The sequence below is a fragment of the Coregonus lavaretus genome (assembly GCF_964263955.1).
Source record: "Coregonus lavaretus genome assembly, contig: HAP1_SCAFFOLD_3544, whole genome shotgun sequence".
NCBI classification, from domain to species: Eukaryota; Metazoa; Chordata; class Actinopteri; order Salmoniformes; family Salmonidae; genus Coregonus; species Coregonus lavaretus.
In genome coordinates, this window is record NW_028160897.1 from 25,329 (window position 1) to 42,543 (window position 17,215).

Below are 17,215 nucleotides of genomic sequence, written 5' to 3' on the forward strand. Positions count from 1 at the left end.
CTATATCAAACCACATCCATGGATTTAATGTGCAGGGGAAATACAAAAACCTTCTACAGATGAGTGACCAAATCAGTGGATCCAGAGGAAATAACTCTTTAGTCTTTCAAAAGCAAACCATGCTCTCGTCTGCATTAAAACCAAATATCGATCCAGGTTGGATGTGAGAGCAGGGATGAGCACTGTCTGTGCATCTTGACCACTGTCGACCACGCCCCCTGACTTTGAGACGCTCCGACCCGACATTCATCAAGCACACCCATCTCATTAGTGATGGAGAGTTAAGAGACATTATGTCAGACTAATTTGCAATTGACTGTCATAGCCTCACATTAAAAGTATGTCATGGTGAGTTGAGAAGACAATCAGAAATACTGTTAGAATGTTTTTCAATTGACTGCCATAGCCCCAAATAAAAATAGTAAACATTGGCTGTTAATTACATAATTTTTTTCACATGGTTGGGGTCACGAGAATTTTTAGATATCAAAATAGGGTTGTGGGCCAAAAAAGGTTGGGAATCCCTGGGTTAGACTTTTAGCCCTGTAATTACCAGACTGATTAACGAACCATTCATGTAAGATTGCGAGTCTTGGTTAGACATGAGAACAACTTTAGAAATTTGAAATGAAAAGAAAAAGCCTCTTGTTCATTCTCTTTTTCAGAACTCTCAGCAGGAGTTACGCATTTTCTATCATGTTTAATGACAAAGGCATTCAAACTTCCATACTCACCAATACACAAATGACAAACTCCATTCAGAAAAATACAACAAATAGCAACATTTTGGTCTTATGTCTTTGTAACGAGAAAAAAACCAAACAACAAAGATGTCCAAGCAGTGCACATCATCTTGACACCTGACACATATCAGGCCTAAATGTAAAGCAAAAAAATACAAATAAAAGTAAAGGGCTTTTCACACTGCACATTCTTAGCACAACACTAGTCCATTAAGGGCTAGTTTACACTTCTTTCACACTAGTATTCCCACGGGGGGCCAGTATAAAAAAAATATATGTATAAGATAAGAGCGTCTGCTAAATGACTAAAATGTAAATGTAAATATAGTATGTGTAAACCTTGGCTGAATACAGAGTGAATGTTATAACCGTTATAACTGTCTAAACTGTGTTATAACAGTGTTATAACTGTTGGGATTCATTGATGCTAAATCTGCAGTGTCTTCATGGTCCTGGCCACGGTGTCTGAGTTCCAGCGTGCTGCGTCCCACCCCAGGAACCACCCTGTGAAGGTGGGGGGCTCATGACCCTGCTTCACCATCACTATGGAGGTCCTCTTATCCCTACCCCCCGGATCCGTCTCTATGTATGTCTTGGCTGTAAGGAAGGGAGCACATAGACACTGTCAATCAATGGGATAAACCATAGAAAAGAGTGTGTTCACACCTCAAATACACTGAGTGTACAAAACATTAGGAACACCTTCCTAAAATTGAGTTGCCCCGCCTTTTGCCCTCAGAACAGCCTCAATTCAATTCTACAAGGTGTTGAAAGCGTTCCACTGGAATGCTGGCCCTTGTTGACTCCAATGCTTCCCACAGATGTTTCAAGTTGGCTGGATGTCCTTTGAGTGGTGGACCATTCTAGATACACACGGGAAACTGTTGAGCGTGGAAAACCCAGCAGCGTTGCAATTCTTGACACAAAACGGTGTGCCTGGCACCTACTACCATATCCTGTTCAAAGGCACTTAAATCTTCTGTCTTGCCTCTCTGAATGGCAAACATACACAAGCAATGTCTCAATGCTTAAAAATCCTTCTTTAACCTCTCTCCTCCCCTTCATCTACACTGATTGAAGTGGATTTAACAAGTGACATCAAAAAGGGATCATAGCTTTCACTGGGATTCACTTGGTCAGTCTTTGTCATGGAAAGAGCAGGTGTTCCTAATGTTTTGTACACTCAGTGTATATTAAAAGGTATATACTGAATGTATATATATATATATATATATATATAAATTATACATAAAAGTAAAGGGTCTGAATATATATATATATATATATATATATATATATATATATATACACTGCTCAAAGAAATAAAGGGAACACTAAAATAACACATCCCAGATCTGAATGAATGAAATAATCTTATTAAATACTTTTTTCTTTACATAGTTGAATGTGCTGACAACAAAATCACACAAAAATTATCAATGGAAATCAAATGTATCAACCCATGCAGGTCTGGATTTGGAGTCACCCTCAAAATTAAAGTGGAAAACCACACTACAGGCTGATCCAACTTTGATGTAATGTCCTTAAAACAAGTCAAAATGAGGCTCAGTAGTGTGTGTGGCCTCCACGTGCCTGTATGACCTCCCTACAACACCTGGGCATGCTCCAGATGAGGTGACGGATGGTCTCCTGAGGGATCTCCTCCCAGACCTGAACTAAAGCATCCGCCAACTCCTGGACAGTCTGTGGTGCAACGTGGCGTTGGTGGATGGCGCGAGACATGATGTCCCAGATGTGCTCAATTGGATTCAGGTCTGGGGAACGGGTGGGCCAGTCCATAGCATCAATGCCTTCCTCTTGCAGGAACTGCTGACACACTCCAGCCACATGAGGTCTAGCATTGTCTTGCATTAGGAGGAACCCAGGGCAACCGCACCAGCATATGGTCTCACAAGGGGTCTGAGGATCTCATCTCGGTACCTAATGGCAGTCAGGCTACCTCTGGCAAGCACATGGAGGGCTGTGCGGCCCCCCAAAGAAATGCCACCCCACACCATGACTGACCCACCACCAAACCGGTCATGCTGGAGGATGTTGCAGGCAGCAGAACATTCTCCACGGCGTCTCCAGACTCTGTCACGTCTGTCACGTGCTCAGTGTGAACCTGCTTTCATCTGTGAAGAGCAGAGGGCGCCAGTAGCGAATTTGCCAATCTTGGTGTTCTCTGGCAAATGCCAAACGTCCTGCAAGGTGTTGGGCTGTAAGCACAACCCCCACCTGTGGACGTCGGGCCCTCATACCACCCTCATGGAGTCTGTTTCTGACCGTTTGAGCAGACACATGCACATTTGTGGCCTGCTGGAGGTCATTTTGCAGGGCTCTGGCAGTGCTCCTCCTGCTCCTCCTTGCACAAAGGCGGAGGTAGCAGTCCTGCTGCTGGGTTGTTGCCCTCCTACGGCCTCCTCCACGTCTCCTGATGTACTGGCCTGTCTCCTGGTAGCGCCTCCATGCTCTGGACACTACGCTGACAGACACAGCAAACCTTATTGCCACAACTCGCATTGATGTGCCATCCTGGATGAGCTGCACTACCTGAGCCACTTGTGTGGGTTGTAGACTCCGTCTCTTGCTACCACTAGAGTGAAAGCACCGCCAGCATTCAAAAGTGACCAAAACATCAGCCAGGAAGCATAGGAACTAAGAAGTGGTCTGTGGTCACCACCTGCAAAACCAGTCCTTTATTGGGGGTGTCTTGCTAATTGCCTATAATTTCCACCTGTTGTCTATTCCATTTGCACAACAGCATGTGACATTTATTGTCAATCAGTGTTGCTTCCTAAGTGGACAGTTTGATTTTACAGAAGTGTGATTGACTTGGAGTTACATTGTGTTGTTTAAGTGTTCCCTTTATTTTTTTGAGAAGTGTATATACAGTACCAGTCAAAAGTTTGGACACACCTACTCATTCAAGGGTTTTTCTTAATTGTTACTATTTTTTACATTGTATATTAATAGTGAAGACATCAAAACTATGACAGAACACATATGGAATCATTTAGTAACCAAAGAAGTGTTAAACAAATCAAAATATATTTTATATTTGAGATTCTTCAAATAGCCACCCTTTGCCTTGATGACAGCTTTGCACACTCTTGGCATTCTCTCAACCAGCTTCACCTGGAATGCTTTTCCAACAGTCTTGAAGGAGTTCCCACATATGCTGAGCACTTTTTGGCTGCTTTTACTTCAGTCTGCGGTCCCGACTCATCACAAACCATCTCAATTTGGTTGAGGTCGGGGGATTGTGGAGGCCAGGTCATCTGATGTAGCACTCCATCACTCTCCTTCTTGGTAAAATAGCCCTTACACAGCCTGGAGGTGTGTTGGGTCATTGTCCTGTTGAAAAACAAATGATAGTCCCACTAAACCCAAACCAGATGGGACGGCATATCGCTGCAGAATGCTGTGGTAGCCATGCTGGTTAAGTGTGCCTTGAATTCTAAATAAATCACAGACAGTGTCACTAGCAAAGCAACCCCACACCATAACACCTCCTCCTCCATGCTTTACGGTGGGAAATACACATGCGGAGTTCATCCATTCACCCACACCGTGTCTCACAAAGACTCTGCGGTTGGAACAAAAAATCTCCAATTTGGATTCCAGACCAAAGGACAAATTTCCACCGGTCTAATGTCCATTGCTCGTGTTTCTTGGCCCAAGCAAGTCTCTTCTTATTATTGGTGTCCTTTAGTAGTGGTTTCTTTGCAGCAATTCGACCATGAAGGCCTGATTCACACAGTCTCCTCTGAACAGTTGATGTTGAGATGTGTCTGTTACTTGAACTCTGTGAAGCATTTATTTGGGCTGCAATTTCTGAGGCTGGTAAGTCTAATGAACTTATCCTCTGCAGCAGAGGTAACTCTGGGTCTTCCATTCCTGTGGCGGTCCTCATGAGAGGCAGTTTCATCATAGCGCTTGATGGTTTTTGTGACTGCACTTGAAGAAACTTTCAAAGTTGTTGAAATGTTCCGTATTGACTGACCTTCATGTCTTAAAGTAATGATGGACTGTTGATTCTCTTTCTTATTTGAGCTGTTCTTGCCATAATATGGACTTGGTCTTTTACCAAATAGGGCTATCTTCCGTATACCCCCCCTACCTTGTCACAACACAACTGATTGGCTGAAATGCATTAAGAAGGAAAGAAATTCCACAAATTAACTTTTAAGAAGGCACATCTGTTAATTGAAATGCATTCCAGGTGACTACCTCATGAAGCTGGATGAGAGAATGCCAAGAGTATGCAAATCTGTCATCAAGGCAAAGGGTGGCTATTTGAAGAATCTCAAATATAAAATATATTTTGATTAGTTTAACACTTTTTTGGTTACTACATGATTCCATATGTGTTATTTCACAGTTTTGATGTCTTCACTATTATTCTACAATGTAGAAAATAGTAAAAATAAAGAAAAACCCTTGAATGAGTAGGTGTTCTAAAACTTTTTACGGGTAGTGTAAACTATACATTAAACTTACTTTACCAAAAATAAATTACTCCCCACACACACAAGGCAAGGACCATAACTCACCGGATTTTACAGATTCAGTTCTCTCAACTTCATTGGCATCTTTGCCAATCCAGACAAACACCTATCATAAAACATTAACATCAATATAGTGCAACCTCCATAGAGGTAAAAATGGGCTGAACATTTTAATTTGGGGATGTGTAACAAGCTCCATACGTGATCCCAGATGTCCAACAGCATCACGTCATCCTCTGCCAGGTCCTCCTGACTGAACTCTCCTGGAACCTCCTCAATCTGCAGAGAGTATTTTAAATCTATTTGTGTGTGTGTGTGTGTGTGTGCGAGCGTGCGTGTGTGTATGTGTGTGTGGTACTCACTATGAACCTGCCAGTCTTGTTTGAGCAGGCGAACAGACGAGGTTGTTGAGTGAGGCTCTTACTCTCCAATCTCTCTGATGTCTGGTACTCCTTCTTCCCCCCTAATGCTGCCCAGAGGTCCGCTACAACCAAACATAACAAATCTGCTTGAGTTTCTGTGCATCTTGAATTGGTGATATACATTTTAGGACTAAAAACCTCAATCTGCCTTGAGACTTTCCTTGTCTCAGTGTGCCCTCTGGTGACTGTCCTGAGTACTACATCACATCATTATTATGGCGCCATATCAAGGTCCATATTCATAAAGCTTCTCAGAGTAGGAGTACTAGATTAGCACTCCTCCCCTGAGACGCTTTCTGAATACGGGCCAGGCCAAGGAATCTGTATGATATTCTCACCTGGTTCCTGTCCCTCTACGATGCGTTGTGTCTGACACATCAGCACCTGACTCAGGTACTGGGCCCCCTGCTCCTCGTCCTCGCTGGCGCCCTTACCCACCCACAGGTAGCTCCCCCCCGCGGGCAGCTTCAGCAGGTAGGCATCATTAGAGTTCAGGCTGCCAGCCTCCGCCTCCACCTGCCACAACACACACACACACAACAGACTAAAAGCTGAGGAAAGGCTGACCTCCATCTAGATGACAGGAAACGACAAATGAGCATCATAAATGCCAATGCAAAAAACTGTAATTTAGCATAATCGGTGCATAAACCCTCTTCAGAAGATAGTGTATAAACTGCATTTATGAGTGTTTACCTTCCATCACTGCCAATGAAACAACCATAGGTGTGTGTCTGTGTGGGAGAACATTCTAACCTCTGCGACGCGTGTGATGGTGCCCAGGTTACGTCGGACCTGGAACAGGCGTGTGGGGGCCGCAGGTGCCTGGCCTCCGATGCGTGAGGTACCACTCTTGTACACGATGAGGGGCTTGGCTTTGAACAGACTCAGGAGATGGGCAGGCTCTTTTCCTTGGGACACTCTCACCTAGGAAACCAAAAGAGATTATTAACGCATATCCAATTTGGTACAGGAGCTCATGGATAGCAAAGCCATCGCTGGAGGGTCAGGTAGAGACCTATGCTATAGACAATCACTAGGTGGCACTATAACACATATACAGTGGGAGATTCTCATTTGGTCAAAAAGACCGTCCTCTCCTCGACTACTCCGTCCTCTCTCCTCTGTGACCCAGAAACCGATAAGTGGTCGAGGGGAGTGTCAATTAGTTAGTAGGTAAACGAAGGAGTCTGCTCCCCTCCTCAATTACCTACTTCGACAGAGGATGCACAAGAGTATCCTTGCAGCGTCTAGCACAGAAGTGTTTTACAATAAGCCACACCCCCTTTGAATCAGCTATTGTTTTCTTGAAGGAGAAAAGCATGCATACATTTCAAAACAATACTCTACTTAATGTTTATCTATAAAATGTCTGTCCCAACTAGCTAAAAAAATTTGGATCACTTTACACATTTATTTTGGGAATCCACCCCTGTAAACATAATTTTAAGAGCCATCTGCATTTTTGTCAAAAAATTTTTATTGACATAGGCTTGTTCTGTTCACTGTTCTCTACCTACTGTATATAGTACTCTAAATACTCCAATTCATGTTGTTAAGTTTAAAATAATACAAGATCAAAATTGCTGACACCATTCAATCCAATGAGGGTTTGGAACTTTAAAACCAATCATCTTTTTGCAGATAGAACCTTATAGACCTAAACTATTGATTTGCCTGATGATGCACGAGTGGAGAAGAAGAGTCTCATTTCATACAAGTGCATTTCCACTTTTCCTCTCAACCCCTCCATGTCGATTACCTTTTGAACTTTTTCAAAAAGAGGAAAGGACAGGGGAGTTAGTAAAACCAATTGAGAATCTCCCAGTGTGTCTCTACAAGCAGCACCCTTGGCTCAATTGGTCATAATTCATTAAATCAGATTAAGAGATGCCAACTTCACATACAGAGAAAAGATTCCGTCATGCCCCATAGGCATGGAAAGTAAACCCTGAAGGGATTTAATACAAAGTAGGCTGGAGAGAATAACCTCCTCTAGTATCACACTTTACAACTGTGATATATTTAAAAAATGATTTATAAACTTTACATCGTTTTTAGACGTTGACACCGAGGCCTGACCCCCTGCTCCAACCTCTTCAACCTCAGTGTGTGTGTGGGTGTCTTTCGGAGGGGTTGGGATAAAGCAGAACATGCATTTCCATTGGACATTCATAGACATTGGACAATAAGAGATCCTCATCTTAATTTGAGTTAGTCTTACCTGAACTGCGTTCCCTCCCAGAGAGCGATCCAGCTCCACAGTTAGGAAGGCTGAAGCTGTGAGCTCATCTAGAGTGCTGCTAGCCCCCTGCCTGCCACAAGAAGTATAGGGATCAATCAATCCAGCTCCCCCCCACCCACCCATCCAACCAACCAATCAACCAACCAACCAATCAACCGATCAACCAATCAATCAACCAATACATCTAATTAAAAATATACAGGTCTACCAGACTCACCAAGTGTAGATGATCTGTCCTCTCTTATATGTATAGAGGATGATGTAACAGTCTCCTCCATAGAATTGGCCATACGTCTTTGGGTCGACTGGGACTCGACCACTGGTCTCCACTCTGAAGATCTGGAACATGAAACTGGCTATTCTACTATCATTTGTTTACAATCCATGTGATTGGGATTGTCAGTAGAATAAAACACCTGACTCATTTTACATTAGCATATTTGATTATTCACTCCTTGTAACGCTTGCGTAATGAGGAACCATGCCTGATACCTGAAGGCCTGTGTTAGCGCCCCGATCTATTGCTTAGACCTTAGCTCAGTGGGCTACCAAAGTCTTGTGGCGGTAACACTTGGTCCTATACCTGAGTGTCCCCTGTGCTGTCGTCCACCATGTTATACTGGGCTGCCATGCTCTGGGACTCATGGAGCTTGGAGGCGTCGAACTCCACCTGATGTATCTTAGCGATCCTCTCAGTCACAAAGACCTTCCCTAACCCCTCGCTCTGGTTCTTATCCCTCCACCCCTGGAAGAACTGCTTGAAGATAGGAGTCTCCCCACCCTCTGGGAGTACCTGGATCTGGCGATAAAGAGGAGTTGTTTCTATGAACGTCAGTCCTGATCAGTTTAGCAGGACATGAACTGACATGATATTTAAGTCACGAGTTGATCCAACCAAATGATCCAAACATAGCAATTATGACTGATGCTAGATGGATGATAATGAGCATGAACCTGTGTGTTAGGTGGGTAGCCCATCTGCTGGATGAAGCCCTCAGCAGTCTTCATGGCAGTCTTCCTCTCGCTTGGGTTGGCGTTACGGCCTTTATGGGTGATGATGGATGATTCATGCAGAAGAAGAGGTACAAAAAAGATGGGAGGTATAGAAGGATGAGGGGATGAATTTAGATTGTTTGTCAAGATAAAGATGTTAAGCAGTTTAAATATCTACCTTTCCAGACGAAGATCATCTTGCTCTTCCCGTGGTCCAGGATGAAACACTCGTCAGACAGCAGATGGCTCTGAGAGAACGGGTTCTCCTCTGAGACCAGGGTCACCTGCATCGCTCCGGACGCATCAGATACCTGGAAGGAACAACAACGAGATGAGTTTGAATGTGTGTATGTGGTGTGTGTGGTGTGTGTATGTGTGTGTGTGGTGTGTGTGTGTGTGTGTGTGTATGTGGTGTGTGTGTGTGTGTGGTGTGTGTGTGTGTGTGTATGTGTGTGTGTGTCTGTGTGTGTGTGTGTGTGTGTGTGTGTGTGTGTGTGTGTGTGTATGTGGTGTGTGTGTGTGTGTGTGTGTGTGTGTGTGTGTGTGTGTGTGTGTGTGTGTGTGTGTGTGTGTGTGTATGTGTGTGTGTATGTGTGTGGTGTGTGTGTGTGTATGTGTATATATGTGTGTAAGAGTGTGACCATACCATGTAGAGTTTGGCCATCTTCCTGTTGGAGATATCTGCCACCATATCATCATTGTCATCACCTTCTGGTAGATCTGGCTTGTTGCCAAGCACCTGATAGGGTTGACAGGTAAAAACACAAATACAAAAACCAGGAAGATAAGTCACAGTGACTTGTGTTAATAGAGATAGAAACATGATGGCACACAAAAGTAGATTATTTAACTGTCATACAGTTTTGCAACTAATTTAAAACACTAGACTAGGGAATGAAAGTTAAATATTGTGTTGAATTAGCCTCTGTCACCTCAGTTAACACAGATGGCTCGCTCCCTTCCTCCACGACAAAGATATAATGGTGTGTCAAGGAAGGAAGCTGGTGTTACAGATCAGTAGTCTTGACTTGCATGGTTCCATAGTTCCACCACAACAGCTGAACAACAATGTTTCTACAGTACTCTACCTTAAACTGACAGTACTTTCAGGTAGTGTGTACTCTGAGACAGCTGAACAGAGTAGTTACTCAAAGGTTAGTGAAAAGGCTTGATTGTTTTCCAGAGTGGCTATAGTCCTGATAGGAAGGGAAAACATCACCGTCCCATGATGTGTGCAACGATGACTGATATAGTTTCCGACCTGAAATGACCTTATCTCAGAATCTGAGAATTGTCCAGGAAGCGTCAGAATATGTCAACCCTTTAACCAGATAATCACTTTTGTTGAATTAGCATCTGTCACCTCAGTTAACTCAGACGGCTCGCTCCCTTCCTCCACGACAACCAGCTTTGCTCGGCCATTCCTCTCATTGTCACGGATACCGGCAGCCACCTGCGCTGCCTTCAGGAGCTCAAACTTGTTGCACTCTGAACCGCACCACTGGTAGATAACCTAGAGACAGGTAACATATATGGTTCAGTTGAAAAGAGGGTTGTTGCACACTTTATGAAGTTCCAGGTGCATAAAGGCTTTAGCTTCGAGGGCTAACTAACAAAATCTTGTGGCAAGCCGACGACCCCGGTTCAAACCCAGTGGGTCACTGTTTTGTGGCAATACATCCTGATTTCTGGCAATATTCAAACAGGAGTGAACAGTATAGCTTTTGGATTTAATTTGGTAAACATTAGAATACCTTGTATATCAAATGAGCTTGATACATACACCCACCTTAAGTCAACATACCGTAGGCCTACATTGTTTTGGACTTAAGACAATAACAGACCTTCATGCCGAACAGACAATATTTGTGTTTCAGCAGAATTTGAAGTTTGTTTACAGAGTCAAGTCTAGACAATGAGTCGGGTTTCTCAGGAAAGTTACAGTCAAACAAATGAACTGTTCTTACAGGGCCACTGTGTGCACTACCATATGTGCCATAAAAGTCTGGACCTCTTGGCAGAGGCAGTGTTACCACCATAGACACTATATCATTGATACATGTTCTATATCTATATGGTAAACTCTCACATAGAGGGAGGCCAAAGTACAATCTACCGATCCATCGATGACTCAATCAGTCAATCAGTAGATCAATCAATGAATCTAAACATACTGCTCCCAGGTCCACGATGAAACAGTCCCCTCTGTTGAAGCTGGACCAGTTGAGGGTGACCTCGGTTGCCCTGACGACGCGGCGACCTTTGATGTGGAATAGTCTCCGAGCTGACAGGTCGTTGGTGACCACGTGATGGAACCCAGAGGCCACGCCTCCGGCCTAGAATAGAACAGGATAGAATAGAATAAAATAGAGTAGAATAGAAAAGAGTCGATTAGGATAGAACAGAATACTTTATTGCCTTCAAGAGGGAATTTGTCTTGCTCAGTTTAAAAGCAATTCAAGACGCAGATGTACATACGTAGTATACATCACATACAAAACAAGGTACACAGTTACGTAGTACCCAACACAAACATCCCTGAAACAACATATAAAAGGCAATGTCAGGGCCTATGAGTACCCTGTGAGGTTGAACAAGGGTAGCGTGTCAAGTAGTAAAATCAAGAAAGGTTCAGGACCAAGAAAACAAACAACGTGTGGAACACATAACTGTTTTCCTTTTCCCTCTACACCAAGTTCCTTTTCCATCCCATGAGTCACTGTTGCTGCCCATGGTCAGGGCCAAACAAAACGTTACAACAAGCGTTTATTTAATAGCACACCTAGCATATGATGCCCAGGGCCTGAAATGTGAAATGTGGCAAATGCAATGAATGTTCACTGCTAAAAATAAGGGTGCTTTCTGGTTCAATATAACACCATATATTCTAGTAGTAAATAGCAGTAAGACAGATAAAGGAACAAATCTAATATTGGTGAAATAAACGGAAATAAAATGCATCAGTAAGACAATACCGTACTTTGTATGTGATGCCTCCCTTGAAGTATCGTGTGAAGGCAGTGGACTCGAACCCCTGCAGTTCTCGGTACTGGACAGGCTTCCCTCCTAGAAAGTCATCCAGCTGAACAGTAAAGATAGCCGCTGCCGTGCTCTCATCCTGGCTGCACTCCTTCCCTGAGGAGAGAGCATGAGTGGTACAGTACTTAAATACAATATGATAAATGTTAGTATGAAATGAGAGAGTATTCAAGTTTAGACAGAGAAACTTTAGCACAACTTTAGCACAGACTGCCTGGTTGATGTTATCACTCTGATGCTCATAGTATGCTTTATTGTAAAACTGTGTGGCGTGTGTCTTTTTTGTTCACATCTTTTTTGTCACCCTTGTAGACATATCTTGGCAACAATAATCTCACTGGTGTTGCAGTCAACAAATGTTCGCTCTGAAACAGAATCTACCAGCCTTGCATGTTGCCATTGTAAATGTATGGGTGGCTGCACACCACTACAGAGGTTTAACAACAGGAGCTGGAACCCTGTTAGTGATACCTTGTAGGCCTGATGAGGTAAGTAAACAGTCCAAGTCATACCTGCTATTTTGGTGTGACTAACCTACAGTAGTTAAACATTAGTCTACAGCATGAGGCCATTCTAATTTAATGGGTGACTGAATGAAGGAACTGAGGAAGAAATGTAAGCCCATAGCAGCAAGCAAAATGGGAAGGAAACCCATTGGAGGTCCATTAGTGTCTTTACTGGTTAATGATTCATGATGATGATGAGGGAATGAGGGAGGAGAGGAAGGACAACATAACATCTTAGTGGTGCTATTGATGTTTGTATTCAGATGGGAGTTGGTGAGTGCGGAGAGAGAGAGGAGGAGGAGAGAGAGAGAGAGAGAGAGATAGAGAGAGTGAGAGAATGATCTAATTATGTGTCAAGGAAGGAAGCTGGTGTTACAGACTTGTATGGTTCCATAGTTCCACCACAACAGCTGAACAACAATGTTTCTACAGTACTCTACCTTAAACTTACAGTATTTTCAGGTAGTGTGTACTCTGAGACAGCTGAACAGAGTAGTTACTCAAAGGTTAATGAAAAGGCTTGATCGTTTTCCAGAGTGGCTATAGTCCTGATAGGAAGGGAAAACATAATTGTCCCATGATGTGTGCAATGATGACTGATATAGTGTACAACCTCTGCCTGGAATGACCTTATCTCAGAATCTTAAAATCTGAGAATTATCCAGGAAGCGTGAGGATATGTCAACTCGCCCGACCTTTAACCAGATAATACTTTTGTTTCCTACTTCAGGCAAAAAAATTGTTTTCAGCTCAGCTGATGACAAGATTGGCTGACTTGCTTCTACTTTACTTCTGTCTACAGTAACAGACAACAGCACCTCGAGACCTCACACAGTTGTGAAATGACAGTGACACTACTATGGGGGACAACAACACATATAATACATACACTGAGTATACAAAACATTAAGAACTGCTCTTCCCATAACATAGACTGACCAGGTGAATCCAGCTGAAAGCTATGATCCCTTATTGAGGTCACATGTTAAATCCACTTCAATCAGTGTAGATGAAGGGGAGGAGACAGGTTAAAGAAGGATTTTTAAGCCTTGAGACAATTGAGACATGGATTGTGTATGTGTGCCATTCAGAGGGTGAATGGGCAAGACAAAACATTTATCTGAATATTAACTGAAACACAAGCAAAACCATCTCTCTTGTTCAGTCTTGTATGTACAATCTGTTCTTCTCCTATATTAATACATCTACACAGATATGATCCTATGAAGTTAATGTGTTATAACACTGTTAGTACATTATGCCTTTTGATGCTAAGTTGTTTTATTTCTTGCCAATGTATTTATTAATGTTAATGAAAATATTATGAGAATATTATGCCATTGATTTCAGCCTGTAGCTATAAAACTTTAACATCTATGAAGCACTCCCTAAATGTGTTCACATAAATCTCCAATGTTTGATAACCCTCCGTCAGTAAACAAATCATCCAGCATGTGACATCCTGCTGGAACAGCCTGAGGAAACATGCACGAAAGCACACATGAATGCGCGTACGCGCACACACTCACGCACAAACACATACGCACACACACACACATACACACACACTGTCACGACTTCTGCCGCGGCTGCCTCCCCTCCTTGTTCGGGCAGGTTTCGGCGTTCGTCGTCACCGGCTTACTAGCTACTGCCGCTCCCATTCTCATCACTCCACTTGTCTTGTCTTGTCAATCACACACACCTGGTGCTCATCCCCTAATTAGTCTGTGTGTTCCCTCTGCCCCCTTGTCTTTGTGAGTGATTGTTCTATGTGGGAGGAGAGTAGCTCGGTTGAGATACCCCCATACTCCCAGCCTCCTGCATCGTGGCGCCGGTAGTATGGGCGATGGACGCGGATATAGAGCGGGCATTTCGCACAGATCCATCTCCATCTCAGTGTCCAGCTGGGCTGCGGTCCGTGCCTGCTCTTATCCGCGATCGTTTGATCCACTGGGCACACACGTCACCCTCCTCTGGTCACCCAGGTATCGGTCGTACAGTGCGCTGCCTGACTGATAAATACTGGTGGCCTACCTTGGCTAAGGACGTGAGGTTGTACATCTCCTCCTGCTTGGTGTGCACCCAGAGTAAGGCACCAAGTTGCAACCATTACCAGTTCCACAACGACCATGGTCTCATCTAAGTATTGATTTTCTTACTGATCTTCCCCTGTCCCAAGGTAACACCACCATCCTGGTCATTGTGGACCGCTTTTCGAAGTCCTGCCGCCTCCTTCCTCTGCCCGGTCTCCCCACAGCCCTAAAAACTGTGGAGGATGAGGCCCTGTTTACTCACGTATTCTGGCACTACGGGGTACCAGAGGATATAGTGTCCGACCGAGGTTCCCAGTTCATGTCTAGGGTCTGGAAGGCGTTCATGGATCGCCTGGGGGTCTCGGTCGGCCTGACCTCTGGATTCCACTCCGAGAGTAATGGGCAGGTGGAAAAGGTTAATCAAGATGTGGGTAGGTTCCTGCGGACCTACTGCCAGGACCGGCCGGGGGAGTGGTCAGTGTTCTTGCCATGGGCAGAATATGACCAGAACTTTCTCCGCCACTCCTACACTAACCTAACGCCCTTCGAATGTGTTTTAGGTTACCAACCGGTTCTGGCACCGTGGCACCAGAGCCAGACCGAGGCTCCTGTGGTGGATGACTGGTTTCGGCGCGCGGAGGAGACTTGGGACGCTGCCCACGTTCACCTCCAGCGTGCCGTGCGTCGTCAGAAGGCCAACGCTGACCACCACTGCAGGGAGGCCCCGGTCTTCGTACCGGGGGTTCGGGTCTGGCTCTCAACCCGGAATCTGCCACTCCGCCTGCCCTGCCAGAAGCTGAGCCCGCGGTTTGTGGGGCCGTTTAAAGCCCTGAGGGGGATAAACGAGGTCACATACAGGTTATTACTTCCCCCTGATTACCGTATTAACCCCTCGTTTCATGTGTCTCTCCTCAGGCCGGTGGTGGTTGGTCCGCTCCAGGAGTCTGAGGTGCGGGAGGTCCCTCCACCTCCTCTGGACATCGAGGGGGCCCCGGTGTACTAGGTCTGTTCCGTCCTGGATTCGAGGCGTCGGGTGGGGGGCCTTCAGTACCTCGTGGAGTGGGAGGGGTACGGTCCGGAGGAACGGTGCTGGGTCCCGGAGAGGGACATCCTCGATCCCTCCCTGTTGCAGGATTTTCACCATCGCCATCCGGCTTGCCCTGCTTTGTGTCCTCCTGGCCGTCCCCGAGGCCGGGGTCGGCGCGCTGCTGGAGCTGCGCGTCAAAGAGGGGGGGGTTGGGGGGTACTGTCACGACTTCCGCCGAGGCTGCCTCCCCTCCTTGTTCGGGCAGGTTTTGGCGTTCGTCGTCACCGGCTTACTAGCTACTGCCGCTCCCATTCTCATCAGTCAGCTTGTCTTGTCTTGTCAATCACACACACCTGGTGCTCATCCCCTAATTAGTCTGTGTATAAGTGTTCCCTCTGCCCCCTTGTCTTTGTGAGTGATTGTTCTATGTGGGAGGAGAGTAGCTCGGTTGAGATACTCTCTCATTTATTTTGCCAGGGTTGATTTTCCCCTGTGTCATTACATTTATTGTATTTTCTGAGACTGTGTTTGGTCAGGGAGAATTGTTTCCCCTGTACCTGTTTCGATTGCCGTTGTAGGCGCATTGTATGCCTGGAAGGAATAAATCTGCATCCGGTTATTTTACTCCTGCGCCTGACTCTGTCCATCATTCACCACACACACACTCCAACTCACCCAGCCAGTAGTGCAGGTCGTAGAAACAGCTATCCCGCTGTTTGACAGTGTGGAGGACCACGTACGCGTCCCCAACATAGAAGTTCCCGTGCAGGTTCTCAGGCACAGGGCACAGCTCAATCTTCTCTATCCTCCATATCTGGAGACCGGCTACCCTGCCTGCCTTGTCAAACTCCCTGTGGTAGAGCACCATGGTTCCTCTGATTATCTGGTAGCAGAAGGGGGACGGCTGGATGTGGATCCCAGGTGTGGTGAGAGGAGCGTGGGGTGAGAGAGAAGCACAGACTGCTGCTCTGTTCTCTATCTGGTCCTGGGGAGGAGTGAGTCAATAGCAGCAGTGTGCAGGGCTCTAAGTTGGAGGCTGAGAGGGGGTGGGTGTGTCTTAGATGCTGACAAAGTACACACACACACAGTCTGTATGTGGTTTTTACACTTGTTTTCACTACACATGCAAATTACTGTCTCTATTTATACTCAATATTTCCAGTAAAGGCGCTGCTCTAATAACTTTATTACATCATAATATTAGGCTTGAAATAACTTGCATTCAGATCAGGTCGATAGAGATGTTTATCTTGTAGTTTCAACAGAGCTCAGCAGTGTGTGGTTATTTGTCTTTGCACTTATAAATATAGAGAACCAGAAAAAAAAATCCCCGCAATTGCATCAATTCAGAATTAATCTCTGCTTTGGTTTACAACTATTTGAACAAGAACCTAAATATTAACCAGACATTACAGAATGGTTCCCTTTCAAGTTTCTTATTTCTTGTTTAATATTAGACTGGTCTCTAAAGGTTATGGCTTAGGGGAGGGCCCTAGTTCAAGGTCAAAAGTATGTGGACTCCCTTCAAATTAGTGGATTCGGCTATTTCAGCCACACCCGTTGCTAACAGGTGTATAAAATCGAGCACACAGCCATGCAATCTCCATAGACAAACATTGGCAGTAGAATGGCCTTACTGAAGAGCTCATTGACTTTCAACGTGGCACCGTCATAGGATGCCACCTTTCCAACAAGT

General features: G+C 44.8%; 1 protein-coding gene across 1 annotated transcript; it reads right to left on the minus strand.

Moving 5' to 3' along the window:
* Positions 1-685: 685 nt before the first annotated feature.
* LOC311121335 (scinderin-like) lies at positions 686-16,467 on the minus strand. The gene is made up of 16 exons (XM_084195837.1): positions 16,195-16,467; positions 11,895-12,049; positions 11,089-11,250; positions 10,278-10,427; positions 9,561-9,653; positions 9,093-9,225; positions 8,876-8,964; positions 8,505-8,720; positions 8,139-8,260; positions 7,901-7,991; positions 6,433-6,603; positions 6,015-6,192; positions 5,617-5,738; positions 5,456-5,533; positions 5,300-5,360; positions 686-1,340 (listed from the first exon to the last, which is right to left on the minus strand). Exons 1-16 carry the CDS (start codon positions 16,385-16,387, stop codon positions 1,171-1,173), a joined length of 2,184 nt encoding a protein of 727 aa, XP_084051963.1. The 5' UTR covers positions 16,388-16,467; the 3' UTR covers positions 686-1,170.
* Between the last annotated feature and the right edge of the window lie 748 nt (positions 16,468-17,215).